This window comes from Lithobates pipiens, unplaced genomic scaffold (genome assembly GCF_037356315.1).
Source record: "Lithobates pipiens isolate NorthernLeopardFrog02 unplaced genomic scaffold, aLitPip1_a1.2 Scaffold_23, whole genome shotgun sequence".
Taxonomy (NCBI): domain Eukaryota; kingdom Metazoa; phylum Chordata; class Amphibia; order Anura; family Ranidae; genus Lithobates; species Lithobates pipiens.
Window position 1 is genome coordinate 244,922,809 of NW_027507785.1, and position 27,000 is coordinate 244,949,808.

The 27,000-nt window shown below is 44.2% G+C and overlaps 1 protein-coding gene across 1 annotated transcript in view; it reads right to left on the reverse strand.

Annotated features, from left to right (window-relative positions):
• The window catches only part of LOC143928228 (calcium-activated chloride channel regulator 1-like), an 82,833-nt gene that overhangs the window by 22,846 nt on the left and 32,987 nt on the right, over positions 1-27,000 (reverse strand). Inside the window, exons 3-6 of the mRNA XM_077452978.1 lie at positions 20,409-20,559; positions 17,080-17,188; positions 13,749-13,932; positions 7,265-7,492 (exon numbers count right to left, since the gene is read on the reverse strand). Coding sequence (XP_077309104.1) covers positions 7,265-7,492; positions 13,749-13,932; positions 17,080-17,188; positions 20,409-20,559 — 672 coding nt within the window. The remainder of the gene's footprint in view (positions 1-7,264; positions 7,493-13,748; positions 13,933-17,079; positions 17,189-20,408; positions 20,560-27,000) is intronic.

Genomic DNA, 27,000 nt, shown 5'->3' on the forward strand with positions numbered 1-27,000 from the left:
ATTGTCTGGTGGAGTAGGCTATAAGATCAAGGCAAGGGAGACTAGTGTGTCCCAGAAGGAGGTTCAAATCCAACTCACACTCAGGGAGCCTCATGGGGAGGGGGGGGAAGAAGTATCACCCCCTCGGGCCGTGCACTTGTAGGCCACTTGGCCCATTTGGCGGTATGAATGTGCATAGAATCCATGAGTGTATGGTGGATCCGCTCCATGAGGCGGATAGAGTCCATCCTCCGGAGGACCTGAGACCAGGGAGCCAAGGGTGTGCGCCAATGTAGTGCCACCGCCCATTGGATGGCACTAAATAGTGTATTAATTAACCTTTGGGAGGATCGGGGAATCCTCGGGATCGGGGCAAAGAGTAAGCAGTGTGCAGCTGTTAGATCAACACTAGACCCTACGATGGTAGCCACTAAGGCTGAAACTTGATCCCAGATGGGTTGAAGTTGGGGACAGCTCCAAAAAGTATGGAGCAAGGTGCCAGTCACAGGACAGCCCCTAAAACACAGGTCAGGGACCGACGGATAGAACTTATGAACCCTTTCTGGGGTGAGGTACCATTGTGTATGTAATTTCACCACAGTGTCCTTTATAGCCATTGACCTGGAACATCTATGCATATTCAGGATCATATCTCGCCACTCCTCAAGTGAGAATTCGGTGGCCATGTCAGCTTCCCATAGTCCCATAGCTATGGATTTGGGGTAAGAAAATTTTAAAGGAAATTAAAGTAGATGTGGCACTGATCATGCGATTCAATATCTTCTAATCTAAAATATAAAATGTAATTGTCTAAAAATATTTTGATCAATTGTTAGTGATGTGTTACATGGAGACAATGTGGCTGTTTTACAAAAGGTTTGCTCCAAGAGTTGCAGCTCACGCTGATGCACAAAGCATTTGCGTTTGTAACACAGCGCAGTTCCCCATTTACTATTAACAAGCCGGCCCCCCTCCTGAACTGTACCAGGCCACATGCCCTCAACATTGGGAGGGTGCTTTGGGGTACCGCCCAAAGCACCTTGTCCCCATGTTGATGAGGACAAGGGCCTCATCCCCACAACCCTGGCCGGTGGTTGTGGGGGTCTGCGGGCATGGGGGCTTATAGGAATCTGGAAGCCCCCTTTAACAAGGGGACCCCCAGATCCTGGTAAGGGGTACAAAAGTACCCCTACTATTTCACCAAAAAAGTGACGAAAGTGTTAAAAATGACAAGAGATAGTTTTTGACAATTCCTTTATTAAAGTCTTTTTCTTTCATCTTCTTTCTTCTGGTCGCTTTCTCATCCCCCCCTCTTTTCCTGCGGCCTGCCAGGTTGCGTGCTCGAATAAGGGTCTGGTATGTATTTTTTTGGCGCGGGGTTCCCGTTAAAATCCATGGCAGACCTGGTATGGATTTTGAGGGGGACCCCCACGCCATTTATTTTTATTTTTTGGTGCGGGGTTCCCATTAATATCCATACCAAAGCTAAAGAGCCTGATATGGAATTTTGGAGAAACCCCCACGACATTTTTTTTTTGCGTGGGGTTCGTCTTAATATCCATACCAGACCTGAAGTGCCTGGTATGGATTTTGAGGGGGACCCCCAAGCCCCCTTTTTTTTTTGGTGGGCCTGGTATGCTCTTGGAGGGGAACCCATGCCATTTTATTTTATTAAAGTCGCCTGGCCTGGGGTAATTCGCCCCAAGTCGTGTTTTAAGTCGCCCCAAGTCGCGCTGTGATTCACACTGAAGTCGTGTCCGAGTTGCCTCCCAAAGTCGCTCTGGAAGTTGTGTTGTCCATGTGTGAATGGACTGTTAATGATACGGCGTGCGCTATTATCAATGGGATATTATTATCACGTGCGCCAACATATTATCAGTTGTGTTTATGCGTGCTCTGGTTCATACGCTCAATAAATAATTTATCCGGCGCACAAATTGAGGTATGAACCGGCGCAGTGCATTCATCTAAGTAAATCAGCCCCAATGTGTAGTCTCTGTGAGGTGTGATCATCCACCTGAGATCAAAAATGTGTACTACCAGTAATTTATAACAAATGTTACCTTAAATCTTAAAGCCTAATTGCTTAGTATAATTCTGTGCAAAAATTGCTGAGTACAATTATGTGCAAAAAAAACATGTATAACATACACATTGGTGAACATCAATCCCAAGCATGAATGTAAATATGAATTAAAAATAAAAATTGATGATGAAGTGAAAAAATAAAAATAAATTAATAAAGTCAAATTTAGCGATAGTTTTCCCTTAAAGTTCAGTAATTTGTGCTTAGTGCTGGTGGGGAAATAAGAAATCATGGCGCTGGTTTGAAATCCTCTTCCCAAAGTGATCATAGCATGCGTGACTTATCCGTGCTCTTATTGTGACTGCACTCACCAGAAATTTCTTTCCCGCCTGGGGTTTGAGGCATTCACAGTATTTGCCACTGTGTAGCACCCTAAGGCTGAGCCGGTTCGGGATGTTTTGTTGGTGTTCTGCTTATCTACCATCACTTTGACCAGTTCCACTTGGACAGAATTCCAGCGATCCCTGAAAACCCTTCTCTTCAAAGAAGCATATCCTGCTTCTATCTAACACTGTTTTACTTCCTCCATCAGCTCATCCCCCCACAGCTATTACCTTTTGTATCAATTGACCCTTGCTTTTTAGATTGTAAGCTGTAATGAGCAGGGCCCTCTGATTCCTCTTGTGCCAAATTTGAAATGTAACTGTAATGTCTGCCCTCATGTTGTAAAGATCTGAGCAAACTGTTGGCGCTATATAAATCCTGTATAATAATAATAATAATAATATAAATAAATATATATATATATATATATATATATATATATATATATATATATATATACATACACACTGTATATGTAGCAAGGTCCCAGGTCTCCTTCGGTCTAATGAGAACCTCCAGGCCCATGATAGCTGACATACTTCTGTATATAGTGGGTTGCGAGGCATGGTGGATGCAAGCTAATTAAAGTCATTGGGCGCCGGACACTTCTTGAATGCAAACGAGATTTTATTTCTCTTAACAAACGTTTTGGGGGAAAGAGGGTTAGGGCCAGGACACCCTTAAGTAGTTGCAAGTTCAATTGGCAGACTCCGAGACTTCCATAGGAGGACAGCCATGCAGGGAAAAGCATCCAGCAAGACGCCACATCTGCATGTGTGGGAATGCTGTCTCCTATGACAACAGTCTTTAACAGTTCCTAACACAAAGCTCAACAGTTCCTTTCACTTCCACTACAATCACTCCTTGTAGTTTTTGAGCCCACTGAGCTCCTATTCTCTCACTAGACCCGCTGATTCACTACCACTGAATCCCTTGAGCTCCTCCAGTCTTCACGGTGGTATGTTCATCAAGCGTCACTCCCGCCTCTCTGCTGGCTTCCTAGCTTGGCCCTCAAGATACCTCTCAAGCTTCCACACTGGACTGCTCGGTCCTTGGCTTGACACACAAGGCTGCTCTGCAAGCGTCACCTCCACTGGCTGGGTCCCTGGCTTGATACCCACTGAAGTTTCCCTATTCTTCACCATCTCTGGTTTGTGAGAATGCTGCACTGGTACTTTCTTCAGTTACTCACTGTGGTCCCTGGTAATAAGGTGGTTGGGCCTTTAGTGGCAACAGCTTCCCTTCCACCTCCTACCATGACAGGTTCTCCAGCTGGCAGAACCGTCACTTTTGGTTGGACTGCAAGCTGCAGTCCCAACCCTGCACTGCTCTCTTACAAGTAAACATGTCAGGAGCAACCCTGCCTAAACTCCAGGGTGCTAGATCCTCCCCCTGCCCACAAAACTTTGTCTCAGAGTTTGCGGAAACTGGGACAGGTAGGGAAACAGGAAAGGGTTAACAATATAGATATATATTAGTGTGGCGTACCACATGCAATAAACATAGGTATCAAATAGACATAAAATAAGTTGGGATGGGTCATATGAGACAACAAAGTTATCAAAAATATCTTTGTACAATTTTAAAGGCAGGCCTAAGCAACAGCCTTAATTCCTCACTATCTATTTAAAATATATATACAGTGATAATATAGAAATGGGTTAGTATACACAACAGGTTAGATCCCTGTCTCTCCTTAGCCAATGAAGACGCACCAACACAGCAACACCTGAAAGAGAGAATAAACAGCAATGCAAATGCATCCTATCCTATGGTAACAAGGTGCAGTATATACATACGTGATTAAACAGGTTTCAATTGTCCTCAGCCAAAGACAGAATAGCAGTGTAAATACACCCTATGGAATATTGCATTATTCACATTTTTGGAAGCAGGCTCTATCCTCGATGGAGAATGCCGCCTCCTTCCCATTGATCAACAAACTTACACTTGGCACATAATGTGAATAAAGTTCACTCAGGTCAGCACTGTTCACGTCACCTGGTGACCACACTAGAAACAGTTTAGATGTTTGGTTTAGTCCCTTATCCACATGCATGGTGGGGATTGACCCCTCTATTACAGCCTAATCTAACTGACTAAACACTTAGCGTCCAAGACATGTTACAGTCCATCGATTTTACTTCATAAAAAATCCTTTTTGTGATTGAGAGTGTGAAGTTACCATTTTTTTTGTTATAAAATCGGCATGCTTAATTTCTTTAAAAACATTTTTTAGCACACTGTGCTCAAAATGTTGCCTACCCCTAGTCTGACCTACATAGTTGTATAAAAATGTATCTTTTAAAAAGTGTTGCAAAGTGCTAAACATTTCATACAATGTCTAAATTGCTGAGTTTGTAAATTTCAAAAGCCAGTAAAATAAAATAGTAGTGGTAAAAAAACACTTGCGAGTTTAACCAAAATTTTTTTTATAATTCCTTTTTAACGGAGTGTGGCGGGGGATGTGTCCTATGCCTACATACTCTTGCTAATCAGCAACTGCTCCCATCTCAAAAACTTGGGGTGTATGCATATGGTATGAGATGTTGCAGAATGAAGAATGTAGAGCCTGGCATATGAAATGAGCCAGTGTGAAATAATGATCTTACAGCATGGCATACATAATAAGCTGCTCTGAAATAGGGAATGTATATCAAACCCTGTGTAATGAGCCAATGCATATAGTGGACATACAGCATGGCATACATAATAAGCTAGTACAGAATACGCAATGTGTAGCATGACATGCAGAATAAAGCCAGCGTGGAAAAAATAAACCTACAGCCTGGTATGCAGAAAAAGTCAGTGCAAATTATTGACTGTACAGCATTGTGTCTGGATTGAGATGTTATGGAATGGTAAACATACAACATGGTATGTAGAATGATTTGGTGCAGAATAGTCAATGGCCAGCATGACATACAGAAGGAGCCTGTCTGGAATAGGATATGTACAGCTTGGCATGTGGAAAGAGCCAGTGAAGAATGGTGACTGTACAGCCTGGGATGAAGAATAAAATGGTGCAGATTAGATAATGGTGTCTGGATTGAAGTAATGCGCAAATGGTGAATGTACAGCATGGCACACAGAAGGGACTAGTGCAGAATAGTGAATATACAGCATGGCATATAGAATGAACCAGTTTGAAATGAAACAATACCAGTTTGAATGAACTAATACAGCATGGAGTGTACTAGTAGAGTTATTAGTAAAGTGTATAGTACAGTTACATAGTTACATAGTAGGTGAGGTTGAAAAAAGATACAAGTCCATCAAGTCCAACCTATGTGTGTGATTATATGTCAGTATTACATTGTATATACCTGTATGTTGCGGTCGTTCAGGTGCTTATCTAATAGTTTATTGAAACTATCGATGTGCCCCACTGAGACCACTGCCTGTGGAAGGGAATTCCACATCCTTGCCGCTCTTACAGTAAAGAACCCTCTACATAGTTTAAGGTTAAACCGCTTTTCTTCTCATTTTAATAAGTGGCCACGAGTTTTGTTAAACTCCCTTCTGCAAAAAAGTTTTACCCCCATTGTGAGATCACCAGTATGGTATTTGTATATTGAAATCATATCCCCTCTCAAGCGTCTCTTCTCCAGAGAGAATAAGTTCAGTGCTCACAACCTTTCCTCATAACTAATATCCTCCAGACCCTTTATTAGCTTTGTTGCACTTCTTTGTACTAGCTCCATTTCCAGTACTTCCTTTCTGAGGACTTGTGCCCAGAACTGGACAGCATACTTTATGTGCGGCCAGATCAGAGTCTTGTAGAGCGGGAGAATTATCATATTATCTCTGGAATTAATCCCCTTTATAATGCATGCCAATATTCTGTTTGCTTTGTTAGCAGCAGCTTGGTATTTTATGCCATTGCTGAGCCTATCATCTACTAGGACCCCCAGGTCCTTTTCCAACTTAGATTCCCCAGAGATTCTCCCCCCAGTGTATAGATTGCATTCATATTTTTACCACCCAAATGCATTATTTTAAATTTTTCTACATTGAACCTCATTTGCCATGTAGTTTCACACCCCATTAATTTGTTCAGATCTTTTTGCAAGGTTTCCACATCCTGCAAGGAAGTTATTGCCCCGCTTAGCTTAGTATCGTCCACAGATACAGAAATTTAACTGTTTACTCCATCCTCCAGGTCGTTTATGAACAAATTAAACAGGATTGGTCCCAGCATAGAACCCTGGGGGACCCCACTACCCACCCCTGACCATTCCAAGTACTCCCCATTTATCACCACCCTCTGAACTCGCCCTTGTAGCCAGTTTTCAATCCATGTACTCACCCTATGGTCCATGCCAATGGACCTTATTTTGTACATTAAAAGTTTATGGGGAACTGTGTCAAATGCTTTTGCAAAATCCAGATATACCACGTCTAGTTAAAAAAGTAACTTCCAGGTGCTGCTCAGGCTGAGACTTACTCAGCTCTGTCCACCCCTACAAATTAAAAAGATGCAGTGACAATTGAGCACAATTGAAGTCAGAGGAAATCTTCCACTACTCCTCCTCTGCCATGCTCTGCATTATATGATGTCACCAGACAGAGATGCAATGTAAGAGTATTGGATATTTTCCTTTACCAGCTCTTTTATTTACAAGTGACAGCAGCAATATAAGTCTGAAAGAAGTGGAAATGGGGCTTAGTTTAACTTCAAATTCACCCACCATTCCTCATCTCTGGGGCCCCTACTGGGCCACACTCTAGCTAGGGCCCAATAGCAGCCACATGGACTGCTACGGTCATAGTTCCACCAGTGATGCCTCCAATTCATACATAAAACATTAAATAAAATCAATCCAACAAAGCCTTGTGTGGAACACAACACCACAACTATGAATGATAACTTACATAATTTCCCATACTTGAAGAAACATCAAGCACCAGAGTAACCACCCTGTCTTTATACTGTATCAATGAGATTGAGGGAACAGGAATATTTAAATGATCCATTGGCAAAGTGGAATTAAAATCAGTGGAGTTAATAATGACGTCCCAGGTACTGCGCAAATCACACATTCTGTTCTGTAGCGTAGGAGCCTCAATGTTATGATTATCATCATTACAAAATTCAAACACCTGGAAAAAAAAGGGGAGAAAATTATATGAGCAATAAAAGTAGAATGAGTTATAGTTAGAAGTCATCTTTATTGCTGATGTCCCCTCACAAGAGAGCTTTTTCCTCATTTTCTCTCCAGGTGAGGGGTATCAGATAGAACAGAGAGATAAGGTAAATCTAAGTGTGGACAGCAAAAGTATTTAAAATACAGAAGTTCAATCCTTTCCCTACTTTATCCAAAGCTTACAAAAAATGCTGGCCTTCCACATTTACTGACAACAGCTCGTCCCATTCTAAGGTATTGCAGTACATTTGGAAAATACCCTTAATGCATAATAGTTGTGACTGTAGTTTCCAAATTAAATCTATTGAATAGAGACAATGGAAATACAAGTTTGAGAACAAGTGATACAGCATGATACAGCATGGGTTTTCAGTAATATTTGGTGTGCATGAGCCCTAAGAATATAAAGTAAATGTGGTAAAATGTTTCCTCAAGGCCCAAGTGCATTTGCATTTGCATTTTCTATGTTCTTCTGGAACTGCAGCGGTGCCTGCAGAAAAGTCTGCTTGTAACACCAAGGGGTTCTTTAGTTTAAAACTATTCTAAAGGTTTGTTTTAAAAAAAAAAGAATAGGATTTTTATAACATCTTATCTGTAAAATCCTTTTCTTGGAGTACTTCACGGGACACAGAGCCATAGTAATAACGGTATGGGTATACAGGCCACCTTTAGATGATGGACACTGGCACTCCCTAAGACAGGAAATTCACTCTCTATATAACCCCTCCCATTACTGGGAGTACCTCAGTTTTGTAGCCAAGTAATACACGTGTAACCAAAGAGGGGAGGGACCTCTGTGTCCCGTGATGTACTCCAAGAAAAGGATTTTACTGGTAAGCTGTTGTAAAAATCCTATTTTCTTTATCGTACATCACAAGATGTCCCAGAGGGGTGGGAGACACAAACAAAAAGCAGTGAGCCATCAGACTTGAGGACCTATACTGCAGCTTGCAGCACATTGTGCCCGAAGGCGATATCTTCATGCCTTTTTACATCCACCTGATTGAATCTAGTGAATGTATGGACTGAAGACCAAGTTGCGGCCTTGCAGATTTGAGCCATGGGGGCCTAGTGATGCACTTCCCACGAAGCACCAACAGCCCTGGTAGAGTGATCCTTGATTTGAAAAGGTGGAATCTTCCTCTTCAAACCATAAGATTGAACAATTACATGCCGAATCCACTTAGAAATAGTAGACTTCACTGTCTCCTGTCCTTTCCTAGGACCTTCAGGCAGCATAAACAAAACATTTGTTTTTCGAATCTGAGCAGTTGCTTTCAAGTAGACTTTGACTGCTCTCACTACATCCAGCGAATGTAGTGACTTTTCCTCCATAGAACAGGGTTCTGGAAAAAATCAAGGTAGAACAATATCTTGATTTAGATGAAAAATTGACACTACCTTCGGTAGAAAGTTAGGATGAGGACGCAATACTACCCTATCCTTGTGAATAATGAAATATGGCTCTTTACAAGAAAGAGCAGCCAACTCTGATACCTTCCTTGTCAAAAGGACTCAGGGAATATGTTGTATTGGCTCAAAAGGCTGTTTCTGTAATACACACAGAACTAAATTCAAGTCCCAAGGGTTCAGGGGTGGCTTAACCGGTGGATTAAGCCGATTTACCCCCTGTAAAAAGTTACGGACCAAATAATGCAAAGCAAGTGGTCATTGAAACAATACCAATAAGGTCGAGACCTGGCCTTTGATAGTACACAAGGCGAGCTTAATTTCTAACCCTATTTGCAGAAAAGCAAGGATTTTACCAATGATATACTTTCTGGGATGTCAACCCCTGGATTCACACCAGGAAACATATGCCTTCCAGACTCCATAATATATGACAATAGAGACAGGCTTTCTTGCATTAATCAAGGTAGATACAACCGATCCTGACAGCCCACGCTTCCTCAGAATGTGGGTTTCAATAGCCAAACCATTAAATTTAGCACTTGTAAAGTAGGATGGAATACCGGACCCTGCGAGAGCAGGTCTGGGCGTGGTGTAAGAGTCCGTGGGTCCCCTACCACCATCTTTATGATCTCTGCATACCAAGATCTTCTGGGTCACGCCGGGACCACAAGAATCACCGACTTCCTTTCCTGCTTGATCCTGCGGAGAATTTGTGGAAGCAGCAGAATAGTAGGGAATGCATAAATCAGTAAAAACTGATCCCACGGGGTTACCAAAGCATCTGTCCCACATGCTAGAGTATCCCTTGTTCTTGACACAATGATGTTGATATTTTTGTTGAACCTGGACATAGATAGGTCTGCATCCAGGATCCCCCATCTCTGGCATATTACCAGCAAGATATCGGGGTGAAGGGACCATTCCCCCGGGAACAACTGCCAGCAACTCAAGTAGTCCGCCTGCCAATTTTCTATTCCTGGAATGAAGACAACCGATAGGCAAGGAACATGATTTTCTGCCCAAGTTAGGATATGGTTGACCTCTGTCTGGGCCGTAAGACTTCTTGTGCCCCCTGATGATTGATATAGGCCACTGCTGTGGCATTGTCAGATTGAATCCTGACAGGACAATTTTGCAATCTGAATGTCCAGGCCCTTAGTGCCAAGCGTACTGCCCGAATCTCTAGAATATTGATGGGCAAGGTCCTTTTGGATCTGGACCACTTTCCCTGGGCAGTCACCTCCTCCAGCACTGCTCCCCAACCGGAAAGGCTAGCATCTGTTGTTGCCACTTTCCATGTGACTGGTAAGAAGGATTTCCCCTTCTGCAGATTCTTGGATAACCACCACCATCTGAGGCTCTGGCACACCCTTGGAGATAGATGCATTGGAAGGTCTAAGGCTTGGACATTTTTGTTCCAAGCAGATAGGATACTGTTTTGCAGCAGTCTCAAATGGAACTGAGTATAAGGAACGGCTTTGAACGAGGCAACCATCTTCCCTAACAACCTTATGCAAAGGCGAATAGGAGGGTCCTTCTTTGCCCTTATGACCCGGACCAACTCTTTTATGGTGCTGATGTTTTTTTGTGGCAAAAATACTCTTTTCTTCTCTGTATCTATGATCAGACCCAAGTATTTTAACCTTCTTAATGGTTTTAAGGAAGATTGAGAACCCAGCCTAGGCTTTCCAGGTAATTGACCGTGACCACACTTTTGTCTAAGCGGGCTACTGACCTGTCTATCAAGAGCAGGTCATCTAGGTATGCAATAACTGTTATACCTTGATCCCTTAGTCTGGCCAGAGGAGGGGCTAGAACTTTTGTGAACACCCAGGGTGCAGTGGCTAAACCAAAGGGCAAAGCTACAAACTGAAAATTTAGTTTTTCTACCTCGAAACATAGAAATTTCTGATGAGCGGGGAAAATAGGCACATGCAGGTATGCATCCTTGATGTCGATTAAGGCCAGAAACTCTCCCACTTGCAGGATGAAGACTACTGACCTGATTGATTCCATGCAAAATGAGCAGATATTTAGGCATCGGTTCAGATCCTTGAGATTTAGAATGGATTGACATCCCCATTTGGTTTTGGCACCATGAAGAGATTTGAATAAAATCCCAACCCCTGCTCTTCCATGGGAACCTCCATGATCACTCGTTGAGACAAAAGCCGGTCTAACGTTTGAAAGAGATTCTTCTTTTTCTCTGGATCTTTGGGGATGTTTGACCTCAGAAAACAAGGAGATGGAAACTCCTGGAACTCTAGTTTGTAACCCCTACTATGGAGAGCATCCATCTGTCCCAAAATTCTTCCTGTCAGACCATTGAGAACTGCAGAAGTCTTCCCCCCACTCGTGCAAGCCGGGGCGTCCCTTCATAAAGAGTTCTTAGCATTCTTCTTTGTAGGTTTCTTTCCCCATGATGTCTTTTGTCCTTGGGGTTGACCCTGAGGTTTACCCCTTGAACCTGATGGCAGAGGCTGTTGCGACTGCCTAGAGGCTGATGCCCCTGACCCTGGAGAAGGAGCCCGTTTAAATGAAGGACGTTTATTCCTTTTCTTAATTGGCAAAAGGGTACTTTTTCCACTTGAAATTTTCTGGATGTATTTATCCAAATCCTCTCCAAACAGCCGTTCACAGTGAAAAGGAAAGCCAGCCAGGAGTCTTTTGCATGGCGCTTCGGCTGACCAATTTTTCAACCATAAGATCCTACGCATATGCACAAGTACAAGCATCAGGCGTGAAGCCTGAAGGATAGAATCTCTGATAGCATCAATAGCAAAACATAATGCCCCTGGTAGCTTGGCTAAATCCCATGCCTGTTGATCATGGATGACCTTGAGCACCTGTCTCAACTGGTCCTTCAGGGATTGACTTAGACCTATTGCCACCACTGTAGCTTGAGTTACTGTTTCTGCCAAAGAAAATTCGCTGTTTAAGAGGAATTCCATTCTTTTATCGGTTGGATCCTTAAGCATTTTAGCATTGTCTACTGGACAAGTTACATTTTTATTCACAGAGGAAATAGCCGCATTAATTTCTTTTGTGAATTTTTCCTCCATAGGATAAAGTGTAGAAAACCTTTTAGGAGGGAGAAAATGCTTATCTGGGTGATCCCACTCAGAATACATAAGCTGTTTCAGCAAAGGATGGAAAGGAAAAGCATGCATAGCTTGGAGAGGCTTTAGGAAACCCAAAGAAGAAGATGGATTTCCAGCTGACTCATTTAAGGGTAACTTAAATGTGGAGCGAACCATTTCTGTCATTGATTGTACCAGCAATTTTTTATACTGAAAAAGGCTCTTCCACAATTGATTCCTCAGAAGATTTCATCCAGCCCCACCAAAGCTGAGGAAAAAACATCCTCAGTAATGTAGACAGGGGCTGAAGTGTTGAAAACAGTTGCAAAATTTAACAAACCCGACGGCTCACCCCAATCAGCTACCTCTGGATCTTCGGAGGAGATGGCATTGCTGGGGTAAGACTAGGGTCCTCAGAGCCTTAAGGTGATACCTTTGGTCCCCTCTTTGAGGAACTTGTACGTCCCCTTCCAGAATGCATAGTCCTAAGCACAAATGCAGAGGAACTTTACAAGGAAAAAATGCCCCCACTGCTGAGCAATAGTTCAGTAATTGGTACTGCTATTATACACTCAGCCTGATGCAGAGTAAATGTGCCTTCGGGAATGCCTGTGTGTCTCTCTGTTAGTCCAAATTAGACAGACAATGAAGCTTTTTCATAAGCTAATCTGCCCTCCGCTGTGACGCCCGTGCCAACGCCGCGCTAAGCCATGCCCCCTTACTTCCTCACTACGCCCCCCTTATTTTTAAAAAAAAAAGTGATTCCCGCCCGCCTCCGATGCGATCGGCGTGTGGGCTGGGGGGACGGTGGAGGAGGAGAGCACAGGGAAGAGGAGAGCAGCTGCTGCTGATGAAGAAGGGGGAGCGGAGCGGCAAACCACCAGACCATACAGCCTCCCCCCTACCTGCTCCTGGAGAGGGGAGAAGAAAGCATTCCCAGATGGATAAATTTTAGCAAAATCCCCACCTCCAAACTCTTACCAGTGGCCAGGACGGAGATATATATATATATATATATATATATATATATATATATATATATATATTTTTTTTTTTTTTTTTCAATTCCTTAGAAATCTCCACTTACCTTATTCCACCGCAGGATTCTGTGGTAAAACCAAACAGAACTAATCTTCGCAAGCAGTCTAGCCATTGTATGGTACAGCTATACAGCCAGCCCAGCGGAGCTTCTGTTCACGTCCTACGGTGGGGCTTTCCGTGTCCATCTAGGGGTTCTCCTCGCTGTGCCCGTGCGTGTGTACATGTGTATGCTGGCTGAGTATTTTTCATCTGACAGTTTAAGGGTTGAGATACTATTCTCCCCTTTCAAATACTGGGATTCCTAGACCATCTATCTAGAGTTGTGACAGCCCCTTCTACTGACCATCTTGAAGCTGATTGTTTGATGTTAAGCCCCTCTCATCCAGACTCAGTAGTGATATCGTTGATTACTATATACCAGTATCTTATTTAGCTATATGCTTTTATGACTGTTCTCGCAACTATCTGCAAGTTTTCACACTATTATTGACTGTTGCTGCAGTTTTTTACTAATTTGACTTTTAGTGCAATAAATCAATTTTGTTACTTATCTAAAGACTAATCCATTTTTATGCTATCCCCATTGTGCGCTACTTCTTGTATGAGACAAGTATAACTTGTAGTTTTGTCTTTTATGAATATCTAAATAGACGCATGGTAAAATACAACAATACTTACTGATGGTAATGCCTGCAGATACATTATGGACTGTTTGACCTGCTGGTACTTATCAGGCACAAACATGCATCCCTCCTCATAGAGCCCAGTGTTAGAGTCATAATAGCACGGACGTGTGTCACAGGAACCTCCTTGACATTGGTCTGACTTTTTTATATACACTCCAAAAATATCACGGGAACATCTAATAAAAGGAAGATATAGTAGGTAAAAAAATTGATTATCCTGAACAAATGACAGTAGTAATTTGCAATACCAGGGCTGTATTTGTTATAATGACACTTATTTGCCAGTAGCTTGGGCAGCAGACAGGGAGGAACTTTTGGTTAAGGAGGCAAACACAACCAATGGGTCCTGTCGTAGTAGGGACAGTATCCTGTGGGCTAAAAGTGAACCACACAAAGTTTACCATGGCATGCAGTAAGCAGTAGCCACCCTGAAATATTGCTGTTGTCTTAAGTTGGTCATACATGGATTGAATTTCAGCTGTTTCAACAGGAACAGGCTGAATTTTGATCCATGTATGGACATTCCCATTCATGAGAAGTCAATGTATCGGTCAACTTTTCGTGAACAGGCTTGTTGTAAAATTTCCACTCAACCAGCACATGCAGCCAATAAGTTGCAGCGATGATCATTGTATTTTATTGGCAGGGGAGTCCTGCTATCAGAATACAATGACACAACGGGGAGGATTTCCCCATCCACCTCCAATATGTGAATGGGGAAATCAGCTCAGTTTTTTTTCATTCATTAAGAACATGGATTATTGTAACACTCCTTTTCACATACGTATGCTAAAAAGGGGAACATGATAGATGAACAGTAAAGAAGGAACTTATTATGAAATGAACAAGACTGCTGCTCTTTAAAAATTATATGGACCCCTTCAAATAAAATATGAGCCTTCATCATGATATACTGTATTTGTTTTGTATTTGCACATCATCACAAATCATCTTCATCATTCAGCTTTCTTTGGCAGTCAAGCACAACACATTTCACAGTTCTGCAAGCTTCCAGAAACTTTCTTTGCAGCTCTCTGCATTATGCATGTCACAGCAACAATGAAAGAAGGTACTGGAAGATCATAGGGGGAAGGTTGTTTTATAATGCTTCACTTTTGTCACTGACTGCAGGTCCAGCTCTGATTGAGGTTGGACTAAGGGTATTATCTCTACTCAGGGCCATCTGTCCAAGCCAGCCTAGTCTTTCCCTGGCAATAGAGATAGGACTGGCAGCAAGGAGGAAGCAGTGCAAACCTCAAAATATACATTTAGTGATACATATTGTTTCCTTCTTCTGGTCAATTTTAGACATTTGTGGCTAAATTCAACAAGAGAATTCTAGGCAGAAGGGTTTGCAGTGAACATTGATAACTGAGGTGGGTGTTAAGATGAGCCAGTAGGATCTTTATAGTAGAGACAGTAGAAACAGTACAGTAAAAATAATCTTGGTATATAAAGCAGACAGAAGGCAAACTCCTTGAATTGATTCTAGTATTATTTGTTACTACAATATTCACTCATTTCATTGGGTGCCCCCCTGTCTTCTTAAACCCTAAAGTGGAACTTCCTCTCATCGGATTCCTCCCCCCTCTGGTGCCACAAATGGCACCTTTCAGGGGGGAGGGGGGTGCAGATACCTGTATAATCCAGGTATCTGCACCCAGTTCCGGGAATAGCTAGCTGCAGCTAGCCGCAGATGCCTGCCCCCCATTGTGTTCTGGGAAACACACAGTTCCCAGAACATAACGTGGACCAGTGAAGATGCGCAGCGTGCTTGCGCAGTAGGGAACCAGGCAGTGAAGCCTCAATGCTTCACTTCCTGATTCCCTGACAGAGGATGGAGGTGGGGGCAGACAAGAGATGTGTGATTGCTCATCATCTGCTGCCGACATCGCGGGCACTATTTATTAAAAGTCAGCAGCTGCAGCATTTGTAGCTGCTGACTTTTAATCATTTTTTTAAGGTGGCCCTCTTCTTTAAGCTACCTGAAACTGAATGTTTTTTTCCCTATGCTAGAATCACCACTGAGGTATTTCTATATCGCTATCATATCTCCTCTCAAGCATCTCTTCTCCAGGAGAATACGTTTATTGCTTCTAGTCATTCCTCATAACTGAGGTCCTCCAGTCCCCTTATTAGCTTTGTCGCCCTTCGCTGGACTCTCACCAGTTCCAGCACATCCTTCCTAAGGATTGGTAACCAAAACTGACATATTTGAGATGAGGCCAACCAGAGTTTTGTAAAGTGGCAGAATTATAGTTTTATCCCGTGAGTAAATACCCTTTTTAATGCATGTCAATATTATTTTTGCTTTGCTTACTGCAGCTTGGCATTGCATGCCATCGCTGAGTCTGTAATGAACTAGGACCAGTGGTGTAGCATGGGTTGTCAGCGCCCGAGGCAAGAGAACAAATTTGCGCCGCCTAATCAATGGACTTTTAGCACTCCCTTCTGCAATTTTTGGGAGAGAGTGTAAGCACGTGAAAGAGAGAGCGAGCGAGAGAAAGAGTGAGGACAAGAGAGAGAGAAAGAGATAGCATGATAGAGGGAGCATAAGAGAAAGAGTAAGAAAGAGCGGGGAGCTGCAAAGGAGCCATGATGAGGCTCCTTTGCCTCATCATTGGATGGCGCTGAAAGCCTGGCCTGGGATGGAGAGGGCAGTGGCAGCAGCGCTAGGGACCCAACACCCTGATTGGACACAGGGCGACGGACAGTTACAGCGTGGGGCTCAGGACAGTGCAGGACTAATCTCTGCACCCCCCTAAATGTTGCGCCCAGAGCCCCCCCCCCCACGCTACAGCCTGCAGATCTTTTTCCATCCAGGGTCTCCCCCCCCCCCCCGACGGGTATCTTGCATGCATGTCTTTGGCCCCATTTCTTAACATTAAACCTCATTTGCCAAGAAGTTGTCCACCCCTTTTTTTTTATTGAGGTCTTCTTGTAAGGTTTATATATCTTGCTGTGAAGTAATTGCCCTACTTAGTTTGTATCATCAGCAAACACCGATATTGAGCTATTTATACCAACCTCTACATCATTTATGAATAAATTAAACAGAATTGGTCCCAGGATATAGTCTTAGGGTACCCTACTTACCATGCCAGACCATTCTGAGTAAACACTATGTATCACCGCCCTTTGGCCGCACCCCTGCAACCAGGCACCTACCATACAGTCTAAACCAACTAACCTCAATTTGTGAATTAAGCGTTCATGGGGAACTGATGGAGATTCTACAATGGGTGACAGTATTCAAGTGTGTATAGTCCTTATTACAATGGTTAATTTATACATTTCACAAACTATTCAATAAAAGTGTTTACCTTGTTGCTTCAACTTTAATGTCAGTTGAAACATAAAAAGGTTTTTCAAAGTTATATTCATCAAAGACCCCCCACCGTAGATGAGCCCATTCATGAACAAACACTCTTCCTGTGAAAATGAGAATACATAACATATCAACACCATCAGTCCATTGAGAAGAGAGGTTATATCTTAAATATCAATTAAAGATAACCGGAACAATTGAGAAAAAAAAATCAAGGCCAACTTTATACATTAAAGCGGAGGTCCACCCTAAAGTGGACCTTCCGCTCATTGGAATCCTCCCCCCCTCCGGCGCCACAATTGGCACCTTTCAGGGGGGAGGGGGGTGCAGGTACCTGTACAGTACAGGTATCTGCACCCACTTCCGGGATAGCTCTCTGCAGAAAGGGGCGTAGATTACGCCCCTTTCCGAAAGTCCCCCGCTGCCTGCTGGGAAACACACAGATCCCAGAGGCAGCGGGTCCATCCTTATTGCGCAGCACGACTCGCACATGCGCAGTAGGGAACCGGGAAATGAAGCCGAAAGGCTCCACTTCCTGATTCCCATACCCAAGATGGCGGCGGCAGCACCCGAGAGACGATCGAGAGATCGGCTTCGGGTGCCGACATCGTGGGCGTGCTGGACAGGTAAGTGTCACTATTTTAAAGTCAGCAGCTGCAGTATTTGTAGCTGCTGGCTTTTAAAATAAAAAAAACACGGACTCCCGGCGGACTCCCGCTTTAAATGTATTTTATGGGCAAGTATGTATGATTTACCCCAAACACTGTTTACCCTTTTTATAACAGCAACATGGAGAAGCTTTTTCATTTAGGCTGGGTTCACACCATTGCGAAATGGATGAGGGCAATAGCAGGAGATTTTGATCGGCTCTCTATGGAGCCGGTTCACATATCGTTGCAGCGAGTCCAGTGCGTTTTACAGTAAGGTTCAGGTCCAAATTCAGCCCAAAATTCAGGCTGAAATCTGACCTGAAACAGTGAACCAGTATGCACCGGACCCCTGCTGTGAGCCACATGCGGCTCATATGTGAACCGAGCCCTAAGGTTAATTAGTAAGTTCAGCCATTTTTTTCTTTTTTTGCATAAAGTTGGGGAAAATAAGGTTTACCACTGTCTAGGTCTCTGTAAGTTACAATCCAGTTTCACCAGACAGGATGGTTCTAACCTTTACCTACTCTATTTAAAAAGCATTTTTATTTTTCTGGAGATTTTTTCCTGTCTGGGTGGATGCACAGTGGGACTGGGAGCTGCCTGAGTAAACTTTCAACTTTCTAAGTTAAAGGTGTTGTATAGGTTTGTTTCTTTCTTTTTTTTTTTTTTGAAATAACAAACATGTTATACTTACCTCAACTGTGCAGCTCGTTTTGCACAGAGTGACCCCAATCCTCCTGTTCTGGGGTCCCTCTGCAGCTGTCTCGGCTCCTCCCTGCAATAGCTAACCTCCCTCTGGGAAGCTCTATCCCGAGGGGGTTAGCTTGTGGGTGCGCTCCCTGTCATACTGTACATGCTGCGTCCATAGACACAGAGTGTATGACTCAGTCCTGCCCCCCGGTGGCCGCATCATTGGATGGGATTGACAGCAGAGCGAGCCAATGGCTGCGCTGCTATCAATCTATCCTATCTATCCAATCCAATCGGATGCATTAAGGTGAAAAAACACAAACCTTTACAACCCCTTTAACCAGCAGGTGAGTGGTTACTGGGACACAGAGCAGTCCTAGCAACCAATCACCAGCTTGATAATATGAAAACTTAACTCTGGCAGTTCCTGCTGCCACCCTCCATCCAGGGCTGCTGTGTCTCCCACTCTGCTAAGTGTACTCGTTTAAGGTAAGAGAGTGGAGGATGGCAGAAGATGTGGCTTTGAAGAATGAGGGGTGGTGGGGGTGATGTGAAGGGGCAGAGAACACTACTGTGGGGAAGGAGGTGATTTTAAGTGGCAGAGAGCACTACTGTAGGGGGGGGGGGGGGGGTGATGTGAAAAGGCAGAGAGGATTACTGTTTGGGGGGGGTGAAGGGAGCAGTGCTGCAGAGGGGTTATATGAAGGGTGCAGAGGAGAACACTACTGTGGGGGATGATGTGAGGGGGCAGAGGAGGACACTATTGTAGGGAGGTGATGTCAGAGGGTTAGGGGAGGACATTAACATGGTGGGTGATGTGAAGGGGGGCATGGGAGAAAACTAATGTGCAGGGTGATGTGAAGAGGGGTAGAGGCAGACATTACCATGGGGGTAATGGAAAGGGAGCCAGATGAGGAATCTGTTGGGAGTGGTGTGAAGGGGGCCAGAGGAGGACCCTACTGTGGGGGGGGGGGGGGTGATGTGAAGGGAAGCAGAGGCAATTACTGTGAGGGGGAGGTTATGATGTTAAGGGAGGCAGAGGAAACTACTGTTGGTACTGTTGGGATGGGGGGTGATGTGAATGGAGCAGAGGAGGACACTACTGTAGAGGGTGATTTTAAGAGGGACAGTGGGTAATACTGTTGGGTGGAGAGGATATGAGAGGGGGCAGAGGACACTACTGTGGAGGGGGGAATGATGTGAAGAGAGGGAGTGCTGTGGGGGGTGATGTGTAGGGGGCAGAGGACAAAACTGTGAGTGATGTGAAAGGGAGCAGAGAAGGACACTACTGTGGGGGGTGATGCGAAGAGGTCACAGGAGGACACCAGTGTAGGGGGTGATATGAAGGGGGCCATGGCCACTACAGTGGAGGTGGGGTGGTGTGAAGGGGGGAAGAGGACACTACTGTGGGGGGGGTTGATTTGAAGTGGGGCAGTGCATTTGGGGAGGTGATGTGAAGAGGGCAAAGGACACTACTGTGGAGGGGGGATGCGAAGGAGGACAGAGGACACTGCTGTGGGGGAGGGTGTTAATGTGAAGGGGGTTGAGGACACTGTTTTGAATTTTAGGTGGGGGTGTGATATGAAGGGGGTTCAGAACACTACTGTGGAAGGGGTGGAGGGAGGGTGATGTGAAGGAGGATGAGAACACTACTGTGAAGAAGGCTGAGAACACTGCTGTAAATGGGAAACTGATGTGAAGTCGGGGACTGTGATGTGATGTTGGTAGAAAATGTTACTGATCAGACCTCTGTGAATTTTAATTTAATACACCTGGTATAAAGTGCAGTAACCTTTAGCCACCATCAATATATTGTTTTACTGTAGCCATGCCAGGGAAATATGATTTCCAAGTAGTTGCTATCAATTACTGAATATGGGATATGGATCTTATCCTTATCAAATAGATTTCATAAAGCCAATAGCATAATTATTTTCTTCATTATGGTACAGATAAAAATGACAAAAAATGAAACTGTATTTACCTCGAGGTCCATATACTGAAAGCAGCTTATCATCCAGCAGAAAATTAGGTGTAAAATGTATATATTTTCCTGGCTCTCCGCAGCCTCCATATTGTAAAGTATATGGATCATTTTCATATTTCAGGTAAGGGTTGGCAATAATAATGTCTGCCTAGAAGAAAAATGTTCACTATTTATAACATATTATGAAACAGGAGGACAGCGTTGGCATACATACAGTGACTAGAGCTCCTGTACCAGTGTAACTACAGGTACCTAAAACCTGGTAACTTAAAAAATTTCCTTTACACTGAAAATTAGGCTGAAAGTGGGGCTCTGTGTCCTGCCGTGATGCTGCAGCTGGTGGGTGCAACCACAGTGTTCAGCAAGGGAACCAAGTATCCAACATACTTTCACAGTGCCCATAGCCCTTTAGAAATACCCAATTTAAAAAGTATATAGCTACCCCTAGAGGTGCTATGTTCCATTTTTGTGATTTGTATGCACACCTGAAGATGACACACCTCGCTCACCCAGCACTTACCAACATAACTAGAGGTAAACTACTGTGCAAATGTTTTAAGCAGATTAAGATTAAGAATGCTTTTTAGAAATAGAAGGGTTCATAGTTTTTTTTTTTTTTTTTTTTTTTATCAAATAAGAAAATAGAAAGTAAATGAACAGAAGAGAATTCCAAATTAAATAAATATTTGGTGAGACCATTCTTTGCCTTCAAAACAGCATCAATTCTTCTAGGTACAATTGCACACAGTTTTTGAAGGAACTCAGCAGATGATAGATTGCCACTTCCAGAACTCCTTGTTCTGCTTTACATTGATGATAGTTCTCAGCATTGAGGTCATCATTGATCCTCACCAAATCTCCAACTCCATTTGCAGAAATGCATTCCCAGACTTGAAAGGAACCTCCACCATGATTCACTGCTGCCTGCAGACATTCATTCTTGTACTGCTCTCCAGCCATTTGGCGAACAAACTGCCTCCCGCTACAACCAAATATGTAAAATGTTGACTCATCAAACCAGAGCAGATTTTTGTCAGTTTTTTTGTTGCAAGCTAGTCTCATGCCGAAAGTGAAGAGGTTATTCACCATACGAAAATTCTCATACGACAGAATTCAACTTCAGAAGTGACGTAATGTGTTGAATAGTTTTATATGTATTCTTTTGTTTCAGAGCATGCGTAGTCTTGCTCTTACAATCTTTTTTATACGAAAACCGTTCTAATTAAATGAAAATCGGACGTTGAGTTCAGGTACGACTAAAATGTTAAAGTCTGCACATTCAGCTTTTGTCTGATGAAAAACACTGGAATCAGTTGTCGAAAGCACCATACTAACAATCTGAAAATCGGCAGATCGTTCATCGGACGAAATTTTAATTCCGATTTTTGTATCATGTGTACGGGCCTTAAAGCGGAGTTCCACCCAAAATTGGGGGGCCAGATACCTTCTTTTTAGAGGCCCCCCTCCCTCCCTGAAATCTTCTGGGACACGTCACAGGTCCCAGAAGATTGCCTGGGGCCATTCAGAGTGTGTAGCGCAGCACGCACATGTGCAGTGCGTGCCTGGCTGTGAAGCCACAGCTGGGTGCCCACAGTTACAATGCAGCAGAGAGGAAGGGAAGAGGAGCGGGGCTTTGTTCGCTCACATCACTGGACCGTGGGACAGGTAAGTGTCTGATTATTAAAAGTCAGCAGCTACACTTTTTGTAGCTGCTGACTTCTAAATGGGTGGAACTCCACTTTAATGGTTTCCAGGAGTTCTGTGCTGATGGCACTGCTGGACATCTTCCAATGTCGAAATGAGGTAAGCATGATGTGCCTTTCATCTGCTGCATTACGTTTCCCTGGCCGACCACTGTGTCTATGGTTCTTAAAATTACCTGTTTCTGTGTGCTTCAAGAGAGCTTAAACAGCACATCTTGAAACCCCAGTCTGCTTTGAAATCTTTGCCTGGGAGAGACCTTGCTGATGCAGGATAACTACCTTGTGTCTTGTTGCTGTGCTCAGTCTTGCCATGGTATATAATCTTTGACATGAAACTGTCTTTTAAAATCTTCCCTTAGTAGCAGAGTTTGGCTGTTCCTTACCCAATTTTAAAGAGGTAGTAAAGCTTAAGCCCCGTACACACGAGCGGACTTTTCGACATCCAAACTCCGACGGACTGAGTCCGTCAGACTATCCGATCGTGTGTGGGCTGCAACGGACTTTTGACTCGCCAAAGTCTGACGGACTTTAGAAATGAGGCATGCTTCAAATTTTCCCGACGGAACTCCGCCGGACCCGGTCCCCGTCGAAAAATCCGCTCGTGTGTGTGCTACTCCGACGGACTAAAACCGACGCTAGGGCAGCTATTGGCTACTGTCTATGAACTTCCTACGTCGAATCCAGTCGTACGTCATCACGTTCGACTCCGTCGGAGTTTGGTGTGATGGTGTGTGGTCAAGTCCGTTCGGTCGAAAAGTCCGCCAAAACTCAGTCGGAACTCCGTCGAAACTCCGGCGGAACTCCTTTGGAGGTCTGTCAGACTTAATCCCTCTCGTGTGTACGGGGCATTAGGGTTTTTTTGACCTGCAAAAGTAAAGACACAATGTGTTAGCATGCATTGTGTACTAGCACATTATGTTAAACTTACCTGCAAAAGAAGCCCTCATTGTCTCAGCTGGAGACCACATCAATCTTCGCCTGTCTTCCTTCCAGGTCTGTGGACTCCGGCTGTGTGACAGTCACGGCACAAGGCTCTGAAGAAACAGCACAGGCGGGCATTCCTTCAAAGCTCATTTGCTGATTACATGATTATAGTATAACTGATGTTGCACTGCTGCTGAAAAGACCACCCCACTCCATACCTTGCCCCTTCCCATTAAAGGAGACCACACCTTCTTTTGGACTAATTAGTGGCCGTAGCAGCCCCTTTATTAATCAAAATAATAATTAACATATAAAAACCAAAACATAAAACATCAGTTAACTGAAACAACTGAACGCGTTGGTCTTCTGCAGGACATTCCCCCTCCCCACTCCATTAACATATCGATCAAACAGGCACTGCGGTCATATTACTGTAACTAGGCCTCAAGCTGACATGCTAGCTCAAAGACACCCAACTCTTGACCGCAGTGCACCCATTCACCAGCTTCCATATAAACCATCGCTATATGGCATATCAGCAACAGGCCCATATCTCCAATGATTCCCGCATCAACTTCTCTGTGGGGAGGGGTTATCTTCCTTTACCTGCACTGACCAACACCCGCCAACCGCTACGACATCCAGCACAAACTCCTGAAATCAAAGACAAGTTAGCACCTACCTAAACTGCATTAACTCTACTGCAAACCTGAGTCAATTCACCTTCAATTTGGCCTTCTTATTCCTTCCCCCTTTTTTTTTTTTTTTTATAGACATCCACATATACATATATGTGGGTATAACTAACCATAAGGGAGGGAGGGTGGGAATCTTCACCTCGCCGACTGACGCTGGGGCGTAGAGCGTTCTCGCATCTTTGTGCTGACTCCGCCCCTACCGTTGTTTGCCCAATCCCTGCGCACAGTTCCCTACACTCATGTCAGACCTCCGCCTACCCTTCGGGCCCGGCTCAGTTCTGTTCTTCATCGGCAGCGTATACAGTAAATCCTGTGTCACCTGCCTGCCTGTGGGTTCACTGTAGTAGTACCGTGACAGTTTGTTCAAGCCATGAGCGCCTCTGAGAATCGGCCACTGACTGAGGATCAAATGCAACATCTAGTTTAAAAGCTTAACTCCCAGCAAGCAAATCAAGAGCAAATAATGCTGGTTCTTCAGGATCTTGCCTCCCGTCTGGATCGTCTGCAATTTTCTGCAACTTCAGCTCCTCCTGTTCCTGCTTCAGCTGCTCCTGTGTTACCTGCTACATCTGGCAATCCCTGCCTGCATCTGTCGCATATATAATCTCTCTCCTCTCCAGTGATGCTCTAGCTTGGGCCTCCCCACTCTGGAAATCACACGATTCTATCACCTCCGACCTCCAGCTCTTTTTGGATGCATTCCCGAAAACTTTCGATGAGCCCGGCAAAATGTCTTCGGCTGCTGGGGCACTCCTTCATCTTCGTCAGCAAGGAATGACAGTCAGCCAATACACAGTTCAATTCCGTACGCTGGCCGCTGAACTCAAATGGAATAATGAGGCCCATACTTCTACCTTCTGGCAAGGCCTATCTGAGCGAGTCAAGGATGAACTCGTTGGAAGCACCATTCCTACCACAATGGTTGATTTAATCGCATTGAGCATTCAAATAGACATTCGCTTCCAGAAGCGAGTCCTGGAGAAATACAGTCATCCCCCTGCTGGCCGTCCAGCATAGGTAGTCCAAAGACCTGTGGAACCCTCTACATCTTCAACCTCTCACACGTTGGAAGAACTTATGCAGCTTGGGTGAACTCGCTTCACTCCCGAAGGATGCGCCCGAAGCATGGGATTGGGCCTGTGCCTTTATTGTGGCGATAAAAGACATCTTTTGAACTCCTGTCCAGTCCATCCAGGAAACTCCAGGGTCTAGGTCACTCGGAGGGAGATGATCTAGGCAGATCCTTTAATTGTGTCCGCTTCCCTCATTTCACCCTTCCTGTGGCTATCCACTGGGCTCAAAATGCCTATCAACTCTCCGCATATGTGGACTCTGGTGCTGCCAGGAATTTCATTGAACAATCTTTAGCTTCCGAGTTTTGGGGTTTTGCATGCTGAGGAGATTTCTTTCCTAATTCTGCATAAATCTTCCAGTCCCATCATCCTGGGCCTTCCATGGTTGCAGAAACACTCCCCGCATCTTGACTGGAATTCTAGACAAGTATTGGCTTGGGGTCCTCCGAGTCAGCAACTATGTATTTCCAAGGTGCTACCTCCTCCTTCCATTCTTCTGGCTGAGACCTCCACAACTCCCATGTTGTCTTCCCAATATCAGTCTTTCCGAGATGTTTTCTGCAAAAAGTCCGCTGATCACCTTCCTCCTCACAGACACTATGACTGCTCCATTGATCTGTTACCTGGGACCTCTCCTCCCCGAGGCTGAGTCTACCCTCTACCTATCTCCGAGAAACAAGCCGATGCCTTGTCCAGGTTGTTTGATGTCCCATCATGAGTTCCTGGTCCCATCATCCCTCTGCATCGTGTTCTAGCCACTACTCAGCTCTGGTCTGCACAGCCTCCTCCAGATAAAACTTTTGTAGTTCCTGCACTTCGTCCCAAACTCCTTGCTTGGGCACATGACTCCAATCTCTCTGGACATCCTGGCATACCTCGTACTTGTGACCTTCTTCAGCATCATTACTGGTGGCCTTCTCTTTGTAAGGATGTCAAGGAATACGTTCAAACTTGTACGGTTTGTGTACTACCCAAATCTTCCACGTCCGCCCCTGCTGTGTTGCTTTTAACCTTACCAGTTCCCGATATACCTTGGCGTTGTATTTCCATGGATTTTATCTCAGATCTGCTCCCCTCTACAGGCTCTACAGTCATCTGGGTAGTGGTGGATCGGTTCTCCAAAATGTGTCACTTGATTCCTCTCCCAGGCCTACCTTCTGCTCCCAGTCTTGCCACAACTTTTTTTCATTAAGGAGATCTTGCATCTTCATGGGATACCTTCACATATCGTCTCTGAGAGAGGAGTTCAATTTACTGCTCTGTTTTGGAGAGCCTTGGACAGCTCCTTTAGGATTAAATTGGATTTTTCATCTGCCTTTCATCCCCAGTCCAATAGTCAAACGGAACGTGTCAATCAAAATGTAGAACACAGTTACACAGTTACACAGTTAGTCAGGTTGAAAAAAGACACAAGTCCATCCAGTTCAACCTTAAAAACAAATAAATAAATAAATTAAAAAAAATAATCGTACAATCCAGATACCCAATTTTATGCCCACAATTGATCCAGAGGAAGGCGAAAAAAAAACCCAGCAGAGCATGCTCCAATTTGCTACAGCAGGGGAAAAAAATTCCTTCCTGATCCCCCAATAGGCGATCAGATTTTCCCTGGATCAACTTTACCTATGTTAGTACCTAGTTATATTATGTACCATCAGGAAAGTATCCAAGCCTTTCTTAAAGCAATCTACTGAACTGGCCAGAACCACCTCTGGCGGGAGTCTATTCCACATTTTCACAGCTCTAACTGTGAAGAAACCTTTCCGTACTTGAAGATGAAATCTCTTTTCCTCTAGAACGTTTTCTCCATGCCTTCATCTCAGCCCACCAAGATGACTGGGTGGACCTTTTGCCCTGGGCAGAGTTTGCCTTAAACCATCACTCCAATGCCAGTTCTGGAAAATCTCCCTTCTTCACTGTGTACGGGCAGCCTCCATCTGTTCCCTTTCCTGTTCCCATTTCTCCTCTTGTACCAACAGCAGCTGAAACCCAAAAGTCCTTCAACTCAATCTGGAAAGAAGTCTCTGAGAATCTTCATCTAGCTGCTTCCAGACATGAAATGGCAGCACATCATCATCGCTGTCCAGCTCCTAAGTTTCTGTCTGGCTCTCTACTAAGCACATCCGACTCTGGATGCCCTCAGATAAATTCATCTCTTGCTTCATTGGTCCATTTCCTATTTTCTGTCAGA